This window comes from Pagrus major, chromosome 6, assembly GCF_040436345.1.
Source record: "Pagrus major chromosome 6, Pma_NU_1.0".
Taxonomy (NCBI): Eukaryota; Metazoa; Chordata; class Actinopteri; order Spariformes; family Sparidae; genus Pagrus; species Pagrus major.
Window position 1 is genome coordinate 25,570,518 of NC_133220.1, and position 23,706 is coordinate 25,594,223.

The 23,706-nt window shown below is 40.4% G+C and overlaps 1 protein-coding gene across 3 annotated transcripts in view; it reads right to left on the minus strand.

Annotated features, from left to right (window-relative positions):
- Positions 1 to 3,888: 3,888 nt before the first annotated feature.
- Positions 3,889 to 23,706, minus strand: part of cita (citron rho-interacting serine/threonine kinase a) — a 42,369-nt gene continuing 22,551 nt past the window's right edge. For 2 of the 3 annotated variants that reach the window (XM_073467385.1, XM_073467384.1), the window contains exons 23-48: positions 23,021 to 23,218; positions 22,463 to 22,516; positions 21,686 to 21,883; positions 21,251 to 21,444; positions 21,003 to 21,138; positions 20,815 to 20,919; positions 20,488 to 20,628; positions 20,151 to 20,258; positions 19,841 to 20,033; positions 19,191 to 19,352; positions 17,148 to 17,285; positions 16,532 to 16,712; positions 16,347 to 16,438; positions 15,531 to 15,635; positions 15,144 to 15,313; positions 12,052 to 12,132; positions 11,819 to 11,954; positions 11,447 to 11,586; positions 11,231 to 11,323; positions 11,032 to 11,140; positions 9,724 to 9,852; positions 9,428 to 9,508; positions 9,261 to 9,339; positions 8,804 to 8,986; positions 6,970 to 7,357; positions 3,889 to 6,195 (exon numbers count right to left, since the gene is read on the minus strand). In XM_073467385.1, coding sequence (XP_073323486.1) covers positions 6,172 to 6,195; positions 6,970 to 7,357; positions 8,804 to 8,986; positions 9,261 to 9,339; positions 9,428 to 9,508; positions 9,724 to 9,852; positions 11,032 to 11,140; positions 11,231 to 11,323; positions 11,447 to 11,586; positions 11,819 to 11,954; positions 12,052 to 12,132; positions 15,144 to 15,313; positions 15,531 to 15,635; positions 16,347 to 16,438; positions 16,532 to 16,712; positions 17,148 to 17,285; positions 19,191 to 19,352; positions 19,841 to 20,033; positions 20,151 to 20,258; positions 20,488 to 20,628; positions 20,815 to 20,919; positions 21,003 to 21,138; positions 21,251 to 21,444; positions 21,686 to 21,883; positions 22,463 to 22,516; positions 23,021 to 23,218 — 3,618 coding nt within the window. In that variant the 3' untranslated portion in view covers positions 3,889 to 6,171. Of the gene's footprint in view, positions 6,196 to 6,969; positions 7,358 to 7,703; positions 7,822 to 8,803; positions 8,987 to 9,260; positions 9,340 to 9,427; positions 9,509 to 9,723; positions 9,853 to 11,031; positions 11,141 to 11,230; positions 11,324 to 11,446; positions 11,587 to 11,818; positions 11,955 to 12,051; positions 12,133 to 15,143; positions 15,314 to 15,530; positions 15,636 to 16,346; positions 16,439 to 16,531; positions 16,713 to 17,147; positions 17,286 to 19,190; positions 19,353 to 19,840; positions 20,034 to 20,150; positions 20,259 to 20,487; positions 20,629 to 20,814; positions 20,920 to 21,002; positions 21,139 to 21,250; positions 21,445 to 21,685; positions 21,884 to 22,462; positions 22,517 to 23,020; positions 23,219 to 23,706 lie in introns of those variants that run through there. The other variant, XM_073467386.1, reaches the window with a different exon arrangement.

Below are 23,706 nucleotides of genomic sequence, written 5' to 3' on the forward strand. Positions count from 1 at the left end.
GGGGGCCTTTTGGCACAAAAAGAGGAGGAGAGATGAAGCAGACAATCTGCCTGTTAAGGTAAAGCTACAGATAGTGCACATCAGAGATTGTAGGGCTTAATAACAGGAAGTTGAGGTGAAAAGTGTTGGGTCAATGTTTTAAAAAGTGCATAAACTTCATTCAATTTGATCTTAACAAGATCAAAATCTGCAGAAATGAGTCAGCAAATCAAACATTATACTTTCGATTTAAAAATAATCAGTGTTTGCTTTAAATTTCACATGCATTAAATGTAGCCTGTACGTAGCGACACATTCAATGTGTGGTGAAAAGTTGGTAAAAATTACAACTTTGCAGCAGAGTCACCATCGAAAGTTTGAGTTATTACTTAGTATTCATCTCATTAAGCCAATCACTCATCACAGGAAAGTGGTTTTAAATGATTGCACTCATCCGTCTAAAATAAAGTCATCATCCTTGGAGCCAAAAAAAAGAAAAAAAAAATCATATCCCACATCTGTCCTTGCACCTCAAATGACACACGCACACACTAACACACAAACACACACACACTTACCATGGCTGAGCAGCTGGGAGGTCAGTCCAACAATGATGCCAGTGAACAATGGGGAGATTGTGGGTAGCCTTTTGTAGCCCCAACCCTCAGCTCCACTGGACGATATTTATAAACTATGTCCTCTTTAGGAAGTGACAGGTAAATGATGCTTCATACAGCACATACAGTACGCACACCCCTCTGTAGTAGCCACTCACTCCGTGTTGTCATGGCTGACATTGGACAAAGAGATTGGAATAACTGGTTTAGAATATCAAGCTCAGACTGAAGGTTAAAGCACTTAATCACTTTAAAACTGCCCTCTGTCCACAGACCACTGTCTTGACTGTGTAAACTGCAGACAACCGTGGTATCAACTCAGTGAATGTGATGTTAAATACGCATGACAAAAGAGACAATGTGAAAGCTGCTGGGCTGGTTTCAAAGTCTGTTGTTTCTTCTTCTTATTTTGTCTAAATAACCTGGATGTTACTTCCACAACAGGTGGGAGAAAGTCTCCGATTTGTTCTGAATAAGGCAGAAATCTGGTTGTTCTCTTCCAGCTGACCATTTTTTCCGACCTTTTCTACTCCTACCTAGAGCAGCCTTTTAAAACTTTTTTTTAAAAACAGAATTTCAGAAATCTGACCAGACTTTCAAAAATTGTGTGGGATTTGAATTGGGCGATCCAGTCCATTCTAAAAAGAATATTAAATGCAGTCTGAAGTGGACTGAAAACTGAGGCAGTGTTGAGGCTAGCTGGAAGCTGAGAATTAGGACAAGCCTGCCCCCGCCTACTGCATTAAATATAACTAAGACATTGTGATGTAACTGGTGTCGAAGAAGGTGAAATACATTTAACTTCTCTTTAATATAGAATACACACTTCAAAAAGCTCCTAATTCTGGCTATTTTGCTGTGTTTTATTAATCGTCACCATTCCTCCTTAAATAAAACTAACCAAAATTAATAAACGCTGCAGAAAATAAGAACATTTTGTATATATAGGAGGCATATATACGGTAATGTTTAGGTAGTTAACAGGTAGAAATATTTTACGACAAGACAGAGGTCCATCTGAAGAACTGGATCTCAAACTTTAAAAGATCTTTGACCAGCAAAAGTTTCAAAACCTGAGCCGTCAAAGTCTGTTTCCAAGGACTTACATTTTGAGAGTGAATTGACTTTCACCGACAAAATCTTTATGAACTTTAGATTTAATATTCTGATTTGTGTATCAATCATTTCTTGTCCTCGCTGGATACATGGCGCGATGAGAGAGCCTGAAAATCACCAGCCTGTTCAGCGTGTAATTTATTGACCTGTCAGGACTGTGTTACCGCCAACCTTTAGTCACATTTCTCACATGCTTCTTCACGTGATTGGCTCTGGCTTACTTTTCCCAGACTTTGTCACAGTACAGTACGGCACAGCACACACTAGTTATCAGAGCTCAATTATTCATTAAAGGTAAATGCACTGGCTGACATTTACGCCAATGAAATATTTGACTGGATGCTTTCTCACCTTCATTGGCTTCTCTTCTACTGGAGCCAGAGGATGAAAAAAGCAACGACAGCTCGGGTTGTTCACTCTGTCTGTGAAACAAATTAACATTGAGGAATCACTGATCGTTTAAATTCTTTCAATGGGCCGAGGGAGAAGTTGCATCAAAGGCATGTTTACACCTGGCATTAACATGTGCCATGGGTAATCCAATCACAAGTGAACAGTGCAGGCACACCTGTCCTCGCACTGCTGAATGCCCCCAAGACGCATTGAGATAGATTGTCAGGCCACATTTGGAGGTGGTCTGGGAGGCACATCGTCACATTGTTTTAGCAGTGTGTCCACACTGACGGACTGTATGACATCCTATGTGAAACAAGAAGCAGCCACAACCACAGGCAAAATGGATCCTCGTACCAACAAAACACGCCGTCTGATTTCCATTTGGTTCACTGTAACGCAGGTGGCAAAACATATTCCCTTTGAAACTGGCCAAAACCGAAACTTAATGTTGTATTATTGAAATGTAAAATGGTACTAGGATCCCAAGCTAATTTAATTGACTGCGGTTTTCCTGAGTTAAATTCTGCCCGCCGTACTCAGATTATGAAAAATGATAAATTAGTAGGGATTCTACATATTATATTTTTACCTCACCAAAGATGAAACAGCATAAAAAGATATTTATATAGCATGTACTATAATATTTTTAAAAATAATATACATTTATTTCTATGTTAGTAACATCTGGCGGGCCAAATCGAGCCTTATGATGGGCCATCTCTGGCCCGCTGGCCCCACTTTGGGCACCTGCTGTAGCCATGGTTAGAAGCAGATGTGAAAAAACGGTTTGAACTGATTTCTCTATTGAACTGGTAACTGACATCCCCAGACTCCCTTAAAAAATCATATGATTTTGAGAGTTGCTAAGTGAGGAGGAACTTCATAAACTTTGCGAGTCAGCTGGGTCAAACTTCTAAATCATTTGTGCCCGTTTGTAAATTCGGCATTAAATGCAATTCATTAAGCGGTTTCAGTCCCATGCAAAAAACATTTTGTCAGTCTGTTGTGGCATTGCTGTAATGGCCTGCCTTCTACTCCATCTTAGGATGCCTCTGATCAACTTGCTTTAAAGAGCTTGTGAAACTAAGCTCAGTGTTGTCAACAGCAGTGGGCGCGACATTCTCAAGTGCAACAGTGCTGACACTGAACGTGTCCTTACAATGTGCTATGTCCCTCTGCACCATTAACAAGTCATCCGGTATCACTTGTGGCTCTCAGGTCAAGAAAAGTGACAGTCTGTGAAAATGAGGTGAATGGGCCGGGGTTAGGAGTGGGTGATCTATATAAAGAGAGGCGCTGAAAGCCTCCCTGTGCTCAGTCCACTCACTGTCACTTAAAACGCTGTTGATGAACTAACAGCAGATGTCAGCGGTGTCGTCTCACAGTGCAGTGTGTACACGGAGGTCAGAATTAGAAGAGTTATTGTTAACCTTAAGAGCAGATGCTATTGTTGAAAAGCTCTCTCCTTCTGCTCCTCTCAGATTCTGACCCGAGCAGCCGCTGCAGCTACTGTGACTGGAATGGCAGGCCATCGCCGCATTGGCTGAGCGCTGGGATCAGACACCTATAAATAGACTAACCTCTTCGAACACAATGGACATGGACAAATGGTCCAGGCAGCCTCAAGTGTAAGTGGTGAGGAGACAGCACAAGGGAAAAGGGCTTCAAATCTGACCGCTTTTCTCTTCTGTGTCTGTAATTTATAAAAACTAAATGAAGGATGTTGGTCGTTCAGGCACACAAGCACAACATAACGAGGTAAAAAGTAGAAATGAAAGACAATGGTTATAATATTTAATATTCTGTGACAAAATCTCTACAGGGAACGCTAATAAAACATTTGTTAGCAGACATCACTATCATATCCAGCGTTACGGCATTATGATTCAGGATCATGTGAAAAGAAATTCAAAAGAATAGAAAAATAAAACTGAATGGGAAATCCTTGTTGTATAGAGTCCTATAAAGAGCAGTGGAAAACTTGTGCAATCTGTAGCATTGGATGCTTTCTGTTGAACACCTGTGACCAATGAATCAGTCGCCTCTTCTTGGCTTTAATACATTCAGGAAGATTTTTATGTCTAAAAAGACCCAAAGTGGATTCAGATAGTCGAAGAAACATCTTGGTATTGAGTGCTTCATTGTTAACAGACACACTGGGCAAGTTAAAGGGTGTAAATATTCCAAAAACACTGCCAAAAAAAATTACATTTTTAAAAGTGTAGTGCTACTAATGATTTATTTCATTATGGATTAATACGCCAATTATTTTCACATTTAAGCTATTTATCGTTTAGTAAAAAATTCTCATCACAGTTTCCAAGAGCCCAAAACCCAAAGTCTCTTCATTTATGATCATAAATAACACAGAAAAGCAGTAAATTCTTACATTTAAGAAGCTGGAGCCAGCAAATGTTTGAGATTCATGCTTTGAAAATGACTGAAACGATTAAACGATTTTCAAATAGTTGGCAATTACTTTTCTTTCATTCGACTAGAACCGACTGATCGTTGCAGCTCTTGTCAAGTGCAAGCACCTTGTTAACGAGGGCAAAAATGTGGACGGATTTTAGTGTCTTTCAAGGTTGGACCGTCTCTTTAACTTGCCAAGAGTGTCTTACTATAAGAAAAGAATTATAATCATATGACTACTGTGCAAATAGGTAAGAGATAAAAGAAAGGAGATGTTATTCACGTGCTTCGTTGCTAAATCGTGGAATAAAAATATAAAATATAAATGAGGCAGAAGCAGAAGACAACACTCCGTTTCATTTCAGATATACATATCCATGCCATTTACGAATCAGGAGAAAAACAAAGATTATTTTCATCTTCACCTTGGAACAATTTCTGGTTATATACAATATAAGGGACATTGTACAAAAAGAAATGCTCAAATACTATGTGTAAGCTTCAAACATGATCTTTTCCTCCCTCCTGTCATATAGTTCAGCACTGAGGTTTTGCTTTTGACAGATGGAAGTGCATACACGAGTTGGATCCAGATACAATCACTCACTTGTTTGGACATGTTAAAAGAATACTCATTGGACATTCAAGAGGACACGTAATCACTTTTTTTCTTTAACAAAAATAGACATGGCTTATCCAGCCTTGAAATTCCTTCTCAATATATATAAAATTATGTCTCGTCTATTTACAGTCAGATAGCGTTCTGAAGGATTAGAAAGTCCTGCTGAGGATTGTGGGTAGTGCAGTTTCTTTTTTGTGTCGACCTGTCCGAGGGCGAACATCATCTGGTGTGTGGTTCTACAGGGCAGGGAGGCTTCATTTATTTAAATTTGATTTAAATTTGTTTGTGCTCCAGTCAAGTCCCGTCACCGTTAACTAACCACAGCCTCGATAGAAGACTGAAGTTAGCATAGGATGATTGTAATTAACTGATAATGATTGTGTGTTGACACGTCAGCACAGGCTGGAGCCAGAAATGCTTTCAGATATCCTCTCCTGCCCTGATCTGTGGCTACTGTGGACAGAGTTGAGTGTGGGAAAAGGGCCAGATGTGTTACTACCGTTTTATGTGAACCTCTGCCATGTGCACTAGTGACTGACTTTGTAAGTATTTAGGCTTTGTAAGATTAAGTTGCTACGGCTGTGCTTATCTATCAAAGTCACTACTGTCTGGTGTTAACTGAAACTAGCAAAACCCACTGAGTCAGGCCTGAAGTTGAGAACATGAACCAGATTTTGTTTTTGAAGAAGAAATCAAATCGAATAATGGACCCCTTCGCATATATTCAATTATATCTCTAAAAACCCTGCTCAAAAAGTTCTTAAATATGGCATTTTGTTGACCTTTATTGACTCGGGTCAGTTCATTGAGAAAAATAACCTGATTCTAATGACATCTATTTATTTCTCTCTCTTGTTCTCTCTCTGTTCTGACGGCAACAGATGTTTTCCTCTGTGGGTTTGTCAGCTTAGATGTGTGGCAGTGTTTCATCATGAGTTGGTGACATTCTCACTGGTTCTCTGCTCCCTTCTTTCCCTTTTCTTCCCAAGTTCTCTGTCTATGCTGGGTATGGATGGCTATGCTGTCTGCTCAAACAGATGATTGGTCCCAAACCTGGAGGACAAAGGCAAAAACATAAAGGCAGGTTAATACATACAGATACAGTAGGACTAGCAGTTAGACTGTTATAATATTATCAATATTATTATAAGAAAATTACAAGTCATTTAAGTTCACGTCTCTTTAAAGTGATAGTTCAGGTCCTTTGATGTAGGGTTATATGAGGTAGACAGCCCTTTCCTTTGGCACTACATTCCCTCAACCATACAACGTCTGTATTCCTACGCACAAGCACAGCTGTGCCTGCCGCGCACTGTATTACGCCACAGATCAGCTGTTGGGTTGGACTGTCAGCTGCTGTCTGAGGCAATGTTAAGTGCCAAAAATGTTAAAAATATATCGTACACTTAAACACATACATATATAAACACACACACACACACACACACACACACACACACACACACACACACACACACACACACACACACACACACACACACACACACACACACACACACACACACACACACACACACACACACACACACACACACACACACTTTGAGATGGGCCTTCTTTGAGGTGGATAAAATACGTCTTAATGTTGGTACCATTTAGCAGTACAATCCTCTGCTTCCCTGTCAGTGTTACACGCTGCTTCTCCACACAGGGGGAGAGCTGACGGTCATCTACTGTAGGTAATACACTGACTAGGGATAAGTACCTCATGCAACCTCACATCAAAAGACACAAACTATCAGTAGTGCATCATCTGCAGACAGGAACTGCAAAATGGAAAAAAAAAAAAAAGGAAGATTGACACACCTTGTTAACAGGGTTTATGGGCGTGCGACCAGAGCCAGTATGAAGCCTTTGGCGCTCTTCGTATCGCCCTGGCGACCTCTCCCTACGAACATCCATCATCCTGCCAGGAGAGCGGTCCATTCGAGGGTCTGCCATGGCCCGACCCGGGGAGCGCTCTAACCGAGGGTCAGCCATGGCCCTGCCTGGAGACCCCCCTATCCGACTCTCCAGCATCCTGCCGGGAGACTTCTCTCTCTCCAGAGGACGGCTGGGGGACTTGTCCCGTCGAAACTCTGTGCGAGCCTCTCGGTAGCGGTGAGGTGTGCCGGGATCTCCGTGAGTAAGGGGATTGGCTGCCAGCCTTTTAGAGATGTGCTCGTTGTAGGAAGGAGGGCCACGCTTGTTCGGGCTGTTAGGGAGGAACCGAGGCATAAAGACGGACAGGGAGCATTGGTCAAAGGAAAAGGTATTGTGTGTCTTGGGTCATGGGCTTTGCTTGGCACCGTCAGGTCAGTCCACAGATGTGGTGAGGATGAGGATGATGGTGATGGTGCATGATTGTGCCAGTAAGGACACCACTTACTGGCAGTGGCAGTGAGGACCCACTTACTCAATCTGGTTTTCTAAATGAGAATAGAGTCAGTGGCTGACAACAATAACTACAGAGCAAAGCTTTGACTGACTTGTAAGGCCAGTTCTCATTATTGGCTCAGTTGTTAGTGAGCTTCAAATTGTAACAGACGAGTCCCAGGACATAAAGGCAGGAAGTCAGTCTTTATTCAGCAATTTCCTTTCTACATTTGACAGGAGGCATTTTAATTTAAAAAAGACAAATGTTAGGATTTGTTACAGATAAAAAATGAACTCCTCCTCCTGTAAAGAGCAAAATGAAGGTGTTACTGTCCTGTTTTATAATCAGATTAAACAGCAAGGCCAATATTTAACTATCACCGCCTGTGGATGCCAACCTGTGCCCAGCAGTGCCAGCAAGTCCCACTGACCCTTCAACAACACCAGTGTACATGAGATAAAGGAGTGAGGTGTGCTTCTACTCTACAGTTTGTGACTAATGGTGAAGAACAAACCACAACAAAAATAAATCAATGAATAAGCAAATTCTCAGGAAAACTGCAAAACAAATTAAATTCCACTCTGCAGGACTTTCGTCCGTTTCATTTCCCTTCGATAGACAAATAAAGGCACGGCATAATACATTAACCAATATGTTGTAATGCAGGTGTCATTTAAACCATATGTATTGTCCCAAAGTCCTGATTGGCAAATTAAATATAGAGTGAATACAGAGTTATTAGGGTTACAATTTATTTGTGCATTATGTTAATTTATTAATACATTTATTTATACTAATGTATCTGAGCCTCAAATGTATTCACTAAATTGCCACACGAGATTGGACCTCCACATGCAGTAACATTATATAAAACAGGAAATGGGCATTGACAGTATTATGACATCATGACTAGTGATGGGTATGGTTATTCAAGTCAATATAATATGTAAGTTTTGGCACAGATACTAAAATAATACTTTTTTCTTTAATTTTAAGAAATAAAAGTCACCTGCCTTTAATCATGACACCTAATAAGATATATAATGTGTTACTGTGTTCTATGATATCATAAAATTAAACTGTAAATACTAAATGTGTTACAGCTAAACATGTGTGGTTACTTTAAAAACAAACAAAACCTGAAAGCTTTGTGGATAAAGAAGTCACCAACCTAATAACCAAAACACACATTTTTTGGGTATTAACTCAGTGTAAACTAGTTAACTTAGAGAATGGGAGGGAGGTGTGAGCTGAGGCATGATAATAAACGGTGTACGTCCTCACCTGCGTCCAGAGCCGTTGCGCTGCAGGTCTCCCATACCCTCTGTGCTCTGGACCAGGTTGCCTTTGCAGCAAATGACCCGCAGTTTGTTCTGGTAAGAAGAGGCCAGGTAGATGGCTCCAGAGGAGATCGCTGGTCCAAGGTAGCGTGGGTTTGGGATATCCAGGTGTGCATATGAGTGGGGCCTGGACAGAGATAACAACATTATACAGTGTATCCCTTGACAGAGATAAGAACATTAGAAACTGTATCCATTAGAACAGCGGTGACTGAAATAGATGATTCTTGTAAAGCTGGTTACTGAGCCCTGGCAGTAATGGGAAATTAACATTTCCATCACTACAATATGCAGTGATGCCAAGTGAAGATCCATAAAATGATGACTACAGGGAGAAAACTAATTAGTCTAAACCCTAAGTGACGCACTGGTACTGAAAAAGGAGCAGAAGGCAGTCTTACCCCAGAGCAGCATGTCCCTGAATTTCAATAACGTCCAGAGAGTTGAAGTAGGTCACAAACAGGTAGGGTTCTCTATAGGCTGAGATACAAAAAATACACTTAACATCACATCATAAATCATGTATTGACCATGTAGGAATGAAAGACATTTCGAGAGTGACACTAACCAAATGAGAGAGGCAGGCGGCTCCATTTGATATCATCAGTTCTACTCCTGCGGCCGTACGAATCCACAAACACACCAAACTCTGTAAGAAAAATTCCAGGTTTCAGACAAATCTGCCTATTTCCAGATGTTAAAAATGAAGCTGTGACGTAGGAAACAAAAAGCATGAGAGCAGTAATCGATACATCGATTTTCTCACACAAACAGTTACATTTTTGGCTCCTTTGCCGGTACAAGTATTGACAAGCTCAACTGCATAAACACGTGTGCCCACACAGACAGATATAAACGTCTAACCATGGAAACAGAGCAGGTACTCGTCCTTCTGTGGAGACGTGGTGACTTGTATGATGGAGATTGGGAAGCTGTGTGAGGATGCGGCGAAGACAGCTGAAGCTAGCGTCACATCGTTTTTATCCAGGAACTCTGTAGAAAGAAATCATATCAGCTTGTTCAGGTGTGAATGTTGAAACTTTACAGCGACACAACACATATTAGAGTCAAAGGTTTATACAGAGGGGCAATCATGGAAATCTCTTTTTAATCACAGCATAAATCAGAAAATACTGTCAACAGCTATAAAAAAACAAAACTTTTTTTGTAGAAAAAACATGTTTTTAGGAATAAATTGTTACTTAAAATCAGGTTATTCATGATATATGAACAAACCACTATGTAAAACCTTCAGAATACAGATACAGAAATAAAACTGGAAAGTTTGGTGTATGCAAGTGCTGGAGATTTTGTAGTATTAGATTAAGTATTAGAAAAACACATTTTCAGGAGTACTAGCCTTTAAATGTATGTGTTGGTTAATACATTTTTAGACAAAAATGGTAGATAGGGAAAATAAATCACCATGAAACTTCCCCAGTTGATTACTGACATTAAGACAACTATTTTTGTACTACAAGTTTTCGGCTACTTCAAGTTTAAATATGCAAATTAAGCCAACTAATTAAATATGCACTGATTTGCATAAATGTCCTGAAAACTAGTCTGACAAAAGATGTTATGGAAGCAAAAAGCCCCAAATTGGCCAGTGCATGAAAAAACCTGCAGTGTCTCTCCAAATATCAATACAGGATTTGTGCTAGAGCTTGGCTATATTCCCTTAAAATGATATTTCAAATTTTTTGTACTATATTGCCATTCGCAAATATAAATCTTGGTATTTTGAAATCTCCTCCAAAGCACTTCATAAATGCTAGGATTGGGCGTCAAAATCAAAAATCAAGATAATTATGACCAAATACCTCGATATCAATATTGTGACAATATTGTAGGGATGACTAATTGGTACTTTTCACAAAATATTAACTCAATGAGATTTTGGATAAATAATCATTAGTATTGTGGATAATACAATATATAATTAGAACAAGTATTATGGAAAGCTCAGAAAATTACACCACTATACTGTAATGCTGCCTTTAAAAACAGGAAAAGACAACACTTATACCACATTATGATATCATGATATCTAAAATTTAAGGCAATATATGGTCTCATATGATAATAACAATATATCGATAATATAACGACAATATATCGATTTTATCAGCCCTAACTTGTACGAATAAATCACAATGGTGGGTGACCTACCTTCCAGCACATACTGCTTCATCTCAATCTCATAGAACTTGTTGGTGCCGATAATGATGCTGTAGCCAGTGAAGTGGATACAGCTGCAGGGCTCTGATGTCTCGATCTCCTGCAAAAACAAACAAAAGTTCAACACCTTTTATCAAGTCGTTACTCGTTGCCTGACATTAACATCTAACAACCTTTAAGGCCCACTCACCTTTCTGATGCAGAACTTGTTCAGGCTTTCATTAAGTCGCAGAATTGTAATCTTATTGGGCATAGCAGCACAGATACAGGTCCCATTATCAATCTGTAAAGAAAGATCAACACCGCAGTGCTATTAGTGTGGTGTTGAGCCCATTAACTCTGACTAAATAACAGCCTGACTAAAGGGAATTTTCTCAGAATAACTAACAACAACAAGTTAATCCACCTTTCCAGAGGAGAAGAGGTGACATCCCTTGACTGTCTCAAAGATGAAGGGGTTGAGGTCGGGCTGAGCCGGAAGATGGGACTGCGACAAAGACTGTTTCACTTTCTTGATCTCCACCAGACACAAGGCCCTGTCCTCTCCTGGATGACACAACAAACACACCACGTACAATCAGAAACACAAGCAATCTCCTGTTTGCCTGAGTGACTTCGCACACTATTTACCCTCTACATCCTATTTTCAAAACAACTAATACATCAGAGAGAAAAATACTAATATAGTATGGAAATACTAGCTTTCCCTGACAGAAAATAACAAGAAATGTCTGCCTCAATTAGGTATAAAGGGCTCCATTTAATATCATGTACTGACCAGTGATCATCAGCAGCTTATCGAGCTCCTTTAAGATCTGGATCTGGAAGACGGATGTCAGCCCGGGGATGTGGGTCAAAGAGTTCTTTATGACGTTCAGAGCATACAAACCCTCCTCAGAGCCAACCAACACGATCTGAGGGAAAGGTAGATAACAGACTGTGAGCATTGCTGGTTCACTTAATTTAAGTCATTACGTTCCTGTTGATGGTGCAGAGGTTTGGTCCATGTACCTGGTCAGTGAGAGGCAGGGTGCAGTTGATGTCCAAACGGTCGTCACCCTCCAGCTTCAGCAGAGAGTTTCCCAGAAGTTTCTATGAAGACAAAAAGCAGAAAGAGAGAGAGAGAGAGACATGGGGCAGAGGGAGGGGGCACGTTAGGCAGATCTTCCACAAATTAGCTGCTTTAAGAGCAAGAAAAGATGACTCAGCAAGAATGAACAGCCAGAGACCCGTTACCAGCTCTGTTATCTGAATCAGTGAATTCATCCTTCACTCTTATTACTTATAATTCAAATGTACGCTGAGGATGCCTGCATAAGTGAACTGACATCATTTCTCCAAAGACAAAACACAAAAACACTCCTTTTAATATGGGACAAGTCTTGTCTGATATTTGTCAACAACAACCTAAAAACTGCTCTAAAAACACCCAAGTTTCAAAGAAAAAATGATCATATTTTATGATTTTGCCAAGTATAAACATCATTATCTCCAATTTTTTTTCCTTCAAGTTTGGTATATCAAAAAAATAACCCAAATATGTCAGACTGACAGACTTTAATGTTGTCTGAACACAAACAGACTTAAATAGAACTTTCCTACATACACGCAGTACAATAGACAATAAAATTAAAGTCAAAATTTAAATCAAAATATCCAATCAAAGACAAAAGTAAACAAGACTGAGAATTGAGCAAGCATTTGATCCATACTTTTAGTACTCCAGTACTCTAGTACTAGTTTCTGATCCGCATACTAGTTGGTCCGCATTTCTAAAACTATAATTATTGTCTGGGTGGCCATAGAAACAACAGCAGTCATGGAAAGTAGCAATATAATAAAGTGCCTTTTCAAATTGTTGTGGATTCAGTGTTTAAAGCTTTATGGATGCCGTTTCCCTCAGGCTTTACAGTATGAATTACCATATAATGCCAGACAGCTTATTATGATAAGTGCTGCAGTCTGACATGAACCAACTGAGTTGAAAAAGGGTGGGGCTAGAAATGCATACATTATGTGGCCAAAAGTATGCAGACACCAATATCCACATACTTTTCTTTTATGTACTTTTGTCCTGGGGCTGCTTTTCATGGTTTGGATACCTCAGTTTCAGTTAATGGAAACAATAATGCTCCAGATGATATTTTAAAGAATAATGTGATTCCAGCTTTGTGGCAACAGTCCAGAGAAGGCCTTTTGGATAACACTTAACGAGGCCATCACTTACAATACATTCACTGCTACCATCGCAGAGATATGGTATTAAAGCACATACCGCTCGTTTTAAAGACAGCTTTTATCTTCAGGAACTAAGACTATTTTTCTGCAGCTTCTAACCCCCTGGGTTCTAGTTATTCAAGACTGCCTATTATTTTTTTATGCACGTCTTTATGCTGTAACATAGAGTGGTTGTAACTCTGATAGTGACTGTATACTGTGTATACTGTACTTTGTACATGTTGATTTGATTGCATATGGAAATGAACTGATGGCATTTTAATGCACATGACAATACATTCCTTGAGTCCTGTCAAAATATGACAATGTCCACGCCTGCAGAGTCCTGACATCAACCATATTAAACAACTTTGGGACAAATTAGAATTTGTGAAAAGCTTTCCAGAAATGTGGAGCCTATTAATGCCCATTTCTGGAAAATGGAAAAAAGATTATTTTCTTTTCTTTCTTTCTTTTTGTTTGGAGATTCTAAAGATTTGGGGATTTGATGTTTAGCAGTCACATATGTTTATAATGTTAACGTGGGTGTTCAAATACGTTTGGCCATGAGGTGTATTTTGCTGTAAGGCAAAAAGTTGCACATTGAACATTTAAATGCATTAGGGATAGACCGATATGTATTTTCAGGGCTGATAATGATACAGATTATTAGTATAATCAGTGATGGAATGTAACTTACAAAAATTTACTCCTATTACTATACTTACTATTTCCATTTTCTGCTACTTTATACTTCCACTCCACCACCTTTATTTGATATCTTTACTTACTGGTTCAGATTATTCAGTGTTAACAGGCTATTACTTGTAATGTGTAACCAATCAGATAGTGTTGTGGGCAGGACATTGAGTGAGAGCACAGAGTGGTGTCTACAACACCAATACCAATAATCTGAAAGATACTGAATATCAGCCCTGGTAATCGGCCAGGCCAATAATCGGTCTATCCCTGAAATGTATATTTGAATAGGTGATAAAAATAACAAGGCAGGGGTAACACTTTTTGAAAATGCTGACACACAGTTTAGAGAAAATGTAGCACTATTTCCAAAGGTCATTTATCACAGAATGGGAAACTGCTCCTAAAGCAGCAGAAAACACACCAACACCACCAGCAGAAGCCTGCACACTGAAGTCAAGCTCAGGTTGTTAAAGGAGTGTGTACGTGTGTCTTTCATGTTTCAGTGATGACACAGCAGTGCATGGCTTTTGCAGAAGCATGCATGACATAGCATATGACACAAGGCCAGAGGTGCACAGCAGTGCCTATTCACATCCATGCACTATATAAGTTTATGAGTGTATGATATAATGATGTGTGTGTTTGACACAGGGCAGTTCCTTTCTATGGAACATACTGAGTAACTCAGCCTTGGACTGTGTTGACCTGCTCTGAACAGCACCAGTGTTGTATGCGTAGATGTGTACAGCTACTGCATGCTCAGCCGGTCGGTCGACTGAAGCCCAAGCGTTCGTGCAGCTACTTACTGTACCTGAACCAGAGGGGATAGGTTCTTCTGTCTTTTAGCAACACCTGCCTATAATATGATCCACACAACCGAGTTGAATGGAGATACAAACGCACAGTATAACCACATCAACAAAGACGATGACAACACACAAATAGGAGACGTGGATGTTGAGAACATGCAGAGAGAGAAAGAAGAGGGAGGGAGAGAAAAAGAAGTGAAGGCACTGGCTGATGTTTAATGGAGGCATTCAGTTTATTTTACCCAAACAATACAGCCACCCTTGGATAAAGTTACTATTAGAAATGTGCATAATAAGTGGGCTTTCTTTCTTACAAATCCATTCAAATTCTGAACCCTATCAGGACTGACATAAGCAGAAAAATGCAATACTTACAGCATCAGCATCCACTTTGTCTCTAGATCCACGACTGCCACCAACCACAGACTCCAGTACAGCCACCCAGCGCTGCTTGTCGGGGAAGCTGGGAGCCATGAAGTATAAGGACTGGCCAGGCCAGCAGGTGGTGTGGGGATGTGACTCCAGCTTCAAGACATACGGGATGTCTGTGTACAGACACAAAGAGATGGATTGGTTGGCAACTTGCTAACAGCTTAATTTCACAGCTGAACAGAAGTGTTGACATTTGGTTTTATTTTGAATATTTTGAAATTATATTTAGATGGGCTATGTGAATCTAATTTAAGACTTGGGGGTGGATGATACACTTAAACTCCTTCAATAGGCAGAGTGTAACAGGATTATTTGGTATTGATCCAGTACCTGACTTGGCAGTGTTGATGAGCTCAGAGGCTCCAACAGCTCCATGAACGGTCACCTCTCCATCAGGCAGACAGAGCTCAAACTCCTCCTCAGCTTTTATACAGTCTAGAAGACAGACACCACATTATTTTTTATATTTATATTATTTATTTATTATATGTTGGATACTGCTGCACTGATGTAGCCTTCGAACCAGACAATATGTCTGGCAGATTTCCCTGCTTCCTTGTTTGTGGCAGACCAGTCCCAACCATTTATCCAAAAAGGGGCAGGTTTGATATGATAACTGACAGAGAAGCATCACCAGTCCAGATTTGAAAAGTCACTTGTTTTCCTACTCTGACTGGTTGTAGGTCTATCCAATTGCATTAAGTCTGTTTAGGCTCATGAAACTCCAACCAAACTGTCAAACTAGGCAGTGCTAATAAAATATAAACAAAGATTCTGTTACTGCATTACTTCAGATGTTTCCAGAAACACGTTTTAATGCAATTTGAGAGAGTCAGTGATCAAGCGACCATTTTTACAATGCTCGAAAACCGACCAATCACTGCCCAACACTACGTCACATTTTTCATTGCTCTGATTGGTTGTAGGTCTGTCCAATTGCATCTAGAGGTATTTTAGTCTGCAACCTTTGATAATGCCCCTTGGCAATCGAAAATGAACTCAGAGGTTCCAGACTACAGGCTAGTATTGATCTATATGGGAATATAAATACCTACATGATTACAAACTGTCTCATTAAGGAATCGATCAGTGATGTTTTATGTCAAGTTTAAAATGTATTTTTCTATTAAAAACTGAAGTACTGACCTTCTCTGGGCTCAGTTTCATAAATGGATACTTTGGTTCCATCCAGCACCACATATTTCCTCTCCCAGCCCTGCTGACCACGCTTGCCATTTCTGTGTGAGCAAGCACACAAATGCACACTACTGTCAAAATTGTGAGAAAACATATGGTAAGCGTGGTAGTATGCCACGGAGGTCTGAGGTTACCTCGGCTGCTTCATCCATCCCTCCAAGCGAACATGCCCACTGGCCTCTTTAACCTGCAGGGCAGGAGAGTTTGCCTTTTCTCGACACAAAGCCTCTGAAAAGTGAGTGGCGTACTCAGCTGGCAGACCGCAGGTGGCCGGAAGACATGGCGAGCATTTAGGGTGACACAGGGTGTGACACTCTATAACACAACAAGAGACAAGAGAGCCGGGGGATAAATGTTAGTGTGGGGTTATGGTTAAGAGATTTTCAAAGACTCATTTTATCACAACAGACTCATGTAAACACAACAAAATATACAAATAGCGATCATAGTTTTTTGACCATGATCAATAACTGACAATGACAAAGCAAAGGGTTTTTTTTTTACCGTTATTGTGCTTTTACACCTTTTCTACACTGTTTGTTTTGGAATATAAAACTGCATATTTCTCTTTTCTGGGAATCATAAAACTAGAGCTTTTAATTACAGCCAAAACAAGACAAATCTCATTCCACCATGTGACAGAGACTAATGCGAGGCTACAAGAACTATTTCTAGTTTGTTTGTTGAGTCAGGCCAATAAATGTGTCTTCTGAAATATCGTCACATTCAGCGACAGTGCAGGACACAAACCTAGACAAGTGGCAGCCTGTCGTCCAAAATGCACAGTGTCCAGGCAGACGGCACACTTGGCAGCCCGCATGTTGAGGCCCACGGTGAAACGATGAGGGATGTTGTGGTGCATTCTCTCTTTTACACGACGACCAAACTCTGCAATGCAAAAAGGGAAGAAGAGGTGCAGAGATAGAGTTACTGAAAGAGAAATATGACACCATAATATGTTGTTGTATCAGTTGAGAAGCATATGAGACTCATTTTTTTCAAGCAGCATGGGGCAATTTGAGCAATGAGTGAATTCTTTTTGAGAGCAGATATTAGGCATATCAAGTATATTATAATAGTCAGTCAGAATCAGATTATGCATGCCAATGATCATGGGATGCATTAACATGTTTCTGGGTGAAAAGCTCCCTATCCAACCATATGCTATCTAAATCATGGTTCCAGGAACAATGCTAAAATAAATAAAAGTACATCACATTCAACTTGACCTTTCAGAACAAAGCCTTTGGTCAAGTTACAGTCAGCTTGACAGCAGGACAATAAGACGGATGGACATTATGATATGAGCATGTGTGTGTGAACAGTATAACATGCATGTAGATGAGCTTATACATGTGAGAAGACACACCGTGGTGACTGCTAACTTACTTTCAAAGGTGACCCTCCTCTTTTCTGTGAGGAGCAAGAGGAAAGAGACAGAAAGGAGAGAGCAGTCTAACAATAGCTATGTGAAAGTAAACGAACACGGAGAGTCAGGAGCCTGAATCATAAAGCAAGTTACACTCAGTCAGGCTTCCAAACATGTGTCCAGGGTGTATACAGGTATCAGACACTGTAATGTAATGTTTTTCAAGACCTGATCAAGATCATTTTAAATCAAATTTAAGACAGATTTTTGGACAAATTGTGTTTTTGGTGTCATTGGACCTGATATATAGGCTTTATGCAGGAATATGGTTATTAGAGTGAGTTAGGTTCATTCTAAATTTTGCCACCAGTAAGTAAAAGTATAAAATATAAAGACAGTATAAGGTTCAGTGCTAGGTTCTACATCTAGATTTAGAACGAGCTTGGCTCATTTTATTAAAATTATTAGTTATTTAAAATTAAAAGATGGATAAATGACATTAGATAATATTTTTATGCCAACTAAGACATCTGTTATGTCTGGCTCAGACTATAACAAATAAGGAAGCACATGCAAGGGATAAACTAAATAAAAGGAAATTTATTTTAAAAAAGCTCAATTTTAAGATGAATAATGTAGCTTCTTACAAAGAAATCGGCTGAGAAAGTATTCTTAGTTAACTCAGACAATGCCATATAATATATACAGAAGATCAAAAGACTCGAAAGAAAAATGACGAGGACGTCACACCTCGTTAATTCAAATTTAAGACCATTTAATGACTTTTACAGCCTAATATTTATAGAATTGAATTTAAGACACTAAGACTTTTTCAGGGCCTGCAGACACTGATAAAATTGTGTTTTATTATACATTATGATATTATCCACTGAACCTGCTACTCAGCAATGATATATGCAGCAAGATTCAGTTTCCATGGTGATCAACCCCACAGAAAGGGTTTAGAAAGAAATTTAGCTTTGTGACTGCAGAAAGCCTGGATTAAAACCAATGTTACCTTGATAATCCACTATTCTTACTTTGTGAGACAGGGCAAAGCAGGATTACAATGTTAGCTGGATAATGCACAGTGAATGAAAAAAGTGATTTTTGTTTAACTTCAGTCCATGTCCCTGGTTTGGAGCGAGTTCCAGGTTTAACATGTACTGAGCACAGTTATCCAACTTTATTCAACATCATAATCCTGTTTATGAGACAGGCCATAGAGAGAACACACACATAAACACACCACATAAACAAAATAAGTGAACAGAGAATCCATTTGTGTTGACACTGATAGCATAAGGGTGAACAACTCCTGTGAGGAAATCTGCAGCTGCAGAACAGGAGATCCTAGGGTCAAGTTCAGGCTGATGGGCTCCAGTGAGTTTACCTGTGTGTTTGTGTATGTGTGTGTGACTAACCTTCAGGTGTGGAAGTCTCCTTGCAGCGGGTGGAGGGGTTGAGCAGGCTGCTGGGGTTGGGCTGATGTTCTGGGGATTTGACAATGGCTGACATGAGGATCTGATGTCGAGCCTGGGCCGGTGTGGAAGGAGCCACATGTTCCTGGGCTTTGAAATGAGCTGCTGCATCACCATAAACAAACAACCTAACATTAGATCAGTCATAGCTTTTAAGCTGGAAATATCTGGCTCCATTACAAAAACAGATTCTGAGATGAATCTCATAGGACCTGGCAGGTGTAGGTAATGGAGCAGGACGCTGCCATGGCAACTCTGTTAAAATATGACTGGGAACAGATAAGGGAGGAGGCACAAAACAGGATTTTCTGAACGGACTTAGGCGGTCATTTCTCATCTCAGATAGCAGAACCTGTATGCTGGTATTTGTTTCTATCACAAAATATGATTATCTGATTTAAATTAACACCTTTGACTCTGTGCCAACAATGATTACAAACTGAGTCTATTACAGGAGGTTTTCCCCCTTTCTACGTTAGGATGATAATCAAGGGTCAGCTACAGAGTTTCATGTCTTGCTACCACGTGCCATAAAATATAAAGCCACTGTCATATTTGGTGCAGTAACTGTGGTGCAGAATACTCAGACCTACCCTCTTCTCTGAGGGACCGTAGCTCTATTCTCATCTTCTGCAGAGCCTCCTCCAGCTCTGCACACCTTGAGCGCTCCTTCTCCAAAGCCATTTTCATGTCACCATACTGCAGGGGAACTGCTGGCTGGGCCTGCGGAACCAGAGCCCCGTTAGTCGTGGTGCCCACATCCTCCCTGCGCCGACCGAATATACCCTGTTAAGAAAGGGAAGATTTCACTATACAAGAATAATACAATATGTGTGATTATTTTTAGATAGAAGCTGTTTATCAATCTAATTTGTATAGTCATCATAAAACATATTCCCAGACCTTCTTTTTCTTTGTCGGCTGGTCCATTTTGGCCTGGAGGAAGTCAATGAGTTTGGTCTGCTGGGAGATCGTGCCCTCCATCTTCACCTTCTCATGGGAGTATACAGCCTGCAGGAAGGAAAACAGATCTTCAGAGAAGGAAATACCTCTGACTACAACTTGAAAAGAATTCCCTTTGAGAACACATGAATTAGGAGTCCTATATTCTCTTGGTCCCCCCTGAGATTCCTTGTTACTTACCAACACCATTCACACTATTTTAATATCTAACTAGGACTCATTTTCTCCCTAGAGACTGCTGCATTTCATCGAATTGCAAAGGTATTACATTGCGCACCTGTATATTCTCCAGCTGGTACTCCAGATCTGTCCTCTCAGTCTTGAGCATGTCGGTCTGGTCCAGGGCGTCCTGCAGGCCTTGGGTCAGACGGAATATGTGGCTCTTCTGAAGGTCCATCTGTTGCTGGAGCTTCCCTTGCTGTGGGGACACCAGCATACATTTAATCAACCACTTTTCAGAAATATAATTCACTCAATTTAGAGAAAACTTGTCTTAAACACGAGATTCTTTTAACATCTGGCTTGGTTTTATGTTTGTGAATGACTGAGTCAAAGGGGACATGAATACAGGTGTATGTTTATGCGACCATATTTCATTTTCTACCTCTTCCATCAGCCTCTGTTTCAATTCTCTCTCCGTCTCCAGTTTCTGTTGTAAGCTGCGGGCGTTCATCTCCAGCATGGCATGTTTTTTCTCCAGATCATTGAGCTGTGAATAAATGTTAAATCTTCAAAACTTTAAGTGGAACACCACAACCACAAACACTTGAAAGAAAAACACTTGTGACTCACAGTATCAGACAGACTTTCAGCCTTCAGTCTTTGCTCCTTCAAGGCCTGCTGTAAGGCCAGTATCTCAGCCTTGTGCTCTTTGACTGCCAGCTCCACTGCTTGGCGAGACTCACTGCTGCGCTGGTCTGCACGCAGCCTGTGACCAACACATTAACAAGTCTTACAATACCAATACATTTTAGTGCCTGAGGAACATCATAGTGCAATCATTCTTGTGTATACTGACACATTGTAAGTACATTTCACACCTGTTCTGCTTCTCATTGTCCAGCAGTCTCTGCAGGTCTCTGGTGCGTCTCTCGGCTTGGCTTTTTTCATCCTCCAGGGCTCCTCTCCAAGCCTCCCACTGCCTCTCCTTCTCCAGCAGCTCGTCGTTTAGGGACTCAAGCTCCACCACCTGCTCCTCCAGCATGCTGCATGTGGTCTTCAGTGTCTCTATGTTCTGGGAGGTTAAGCAAAAGCGCAGATTGAAGAGAACACCTCTTACACTTTGAAACCAAGTGATTGTTGTCTCTCTTGCATTTCAGTGGTTGCACACCATCTTATCTGAAGCCTAGCTGAAAAATGTAAACTGTCTACAATCCATTTTTACTTTCCACTATATCTACCAATATGAGGTACTGTAGGTATACAGATAATTATATTCAAGAGCTTTGAAGTGTGTGTGTGTGTGTGCGTGTTACCTGTTTCTGGTTGTTGAGGTGCATCTCGCGGTCAGCCACCTCCCTCCTCAGCCTGTCCACTTCCTGGCTGAGCTGCATCTGGTCCTCCCTCTCGTCTGAGGCTTCATCAAGCTGTTTGGACAGGTAGAAGTTCTGGCGGTTCAGCTCAGCGTTCTCCTGACTCAGCTGTGTGAGCTGCTCCTCCAGGTCAGTGATCACCTGAGGCAAAACAAACAGGTAGTAAGGGGTGTGTGAGCCCTGAACTGAAGAGATATTTTTTAGGTTCTGGACACAAAGGCAAGCAAAGAGAATCATACCAAGTAATAGCACAGCTGGGTTATTTAAAATTAGCAGCTTTACAATTACACTAATTAATGCGTACCCAGATAATAGACTTGCTTCCAAAATCCCATCAGTAAGAAACGTTTGTTTTCCATGTATGAATTAGGACAAGGATGTTTAATAAGGTGAGTCAAATATCAACTAGCACCTCTTAGGAGTTTATTTTGAAAGCTGATTGAACATTGTTTTCCAACTACCAATCATCCCTGTCATCTATTTGTTACAGTAAGTGTAAAAAATGTGTACAGGCTTCATTGACTCAAGTACTTGGCCAAAGCTGGAAAATGCCTTAGGAAAGCCAGCTTTTTCAAAGACTTGATTCAGTAAACTACATTGCTACATCATGAGCCTCAGAGTTGAACATGAATCACCATACATTTGAAGGTCTTTTGAAACCATTTGAAAATTGCTCTGCTGCTGCTGAAAGCAGAGACAAAGGGCCGTGGCAGCACTTACTGAGCAGCTGTCTCTCAAGGCATCAAACTTGCGCTGAATTTCATCTCTGTGATTCTGTGAGAAAAAAGAACAAATGAAGAGCGAAAAATCGAACACATGCAACTGCTGTATTAAAAGGCATAATATGCAGGATTTGTCATTTGCTGCTTTTAAACACTACATAAGGGTTGCTTAGAAACAACCCAAAGCATTGGTATTTGACAACCTTGGAATGAGACTCATCGAGTATCTTTCTCCAGAATTTCTGATGCCCAGAAATGTCCCAAAGACAGCAAAATGAAAATACAGGCAGAGGGCAGGGTCGCTGCAGATACAGTCACCGCCACACACTTCTAGAGGGTCATAAGTGATGATTCAGAGGGATTATCTTTGCATGAATTTTTTTTAGGAAACTCCTGCACAGCATACCCTTAAATTATCTAAATTTACTTTCCTTCGGACTGCATCCACCATAATGATCGCCCTCATCTAAAAATATTTATTTTGAACATATGTGCACCTGTATTTCTATGACTCACTCTGATTGCACACATATGTGATTACACGTGTTTGTCTTACCCTGAGGGCGGTGATCTCCTCCTCAGCCTCAGCAGTGGTCTCCTCCAGCTCTGTCTTTGCCTGCTGCAGCTGGCTCTCCAGGGCGAGACGCGCAGCCTGCAGGCTGCTAATCTGGGACTCGCGCTCCTGCAGGGAGAGGGTCAACTCTGACACCTGTCTCTTGATCTCCAGCTTCTCTTCTTCGTGCTCTAGGCCCATCTACAAGGAAACAGGAGTAGGGTAAATGCTGTGTGTATATTGCAGTGTAAATCAGACCTGAAACAGATTGTATTTGCATTTTAATTTTAACCTGCTTAGAGTGCCAGATGGTAGGCGTTTCAGGACATTAGGGTGATTCAGAAATTGGGAAAAAAAACTGGCTAAAAACATAGAGGACTGCTTTAAATCATTTAACCCACATCTCTCTGTTGTGCTAAAACTCTCTGCTATGATTGATATGAACTTGAGAATTGCAGTTACATATATAACTACAAATAGGCTACCTTTGCTTCCATGTTAGAGCCTATTTCAAGACTTTTCAGGAACTTCTTTGATGCCATCTTGAATTTAAGACCAATTAAAAGAACAAAGTAACGAAGCAAGGCTGAAAAAGTATTAAATTAATCTGAAATCATTCAAGCTGAATAGGCAGTATAAGAAAAGGGACAAAAGGAGAATAATTAGAGGATGTCAGGGGACACTAGTCT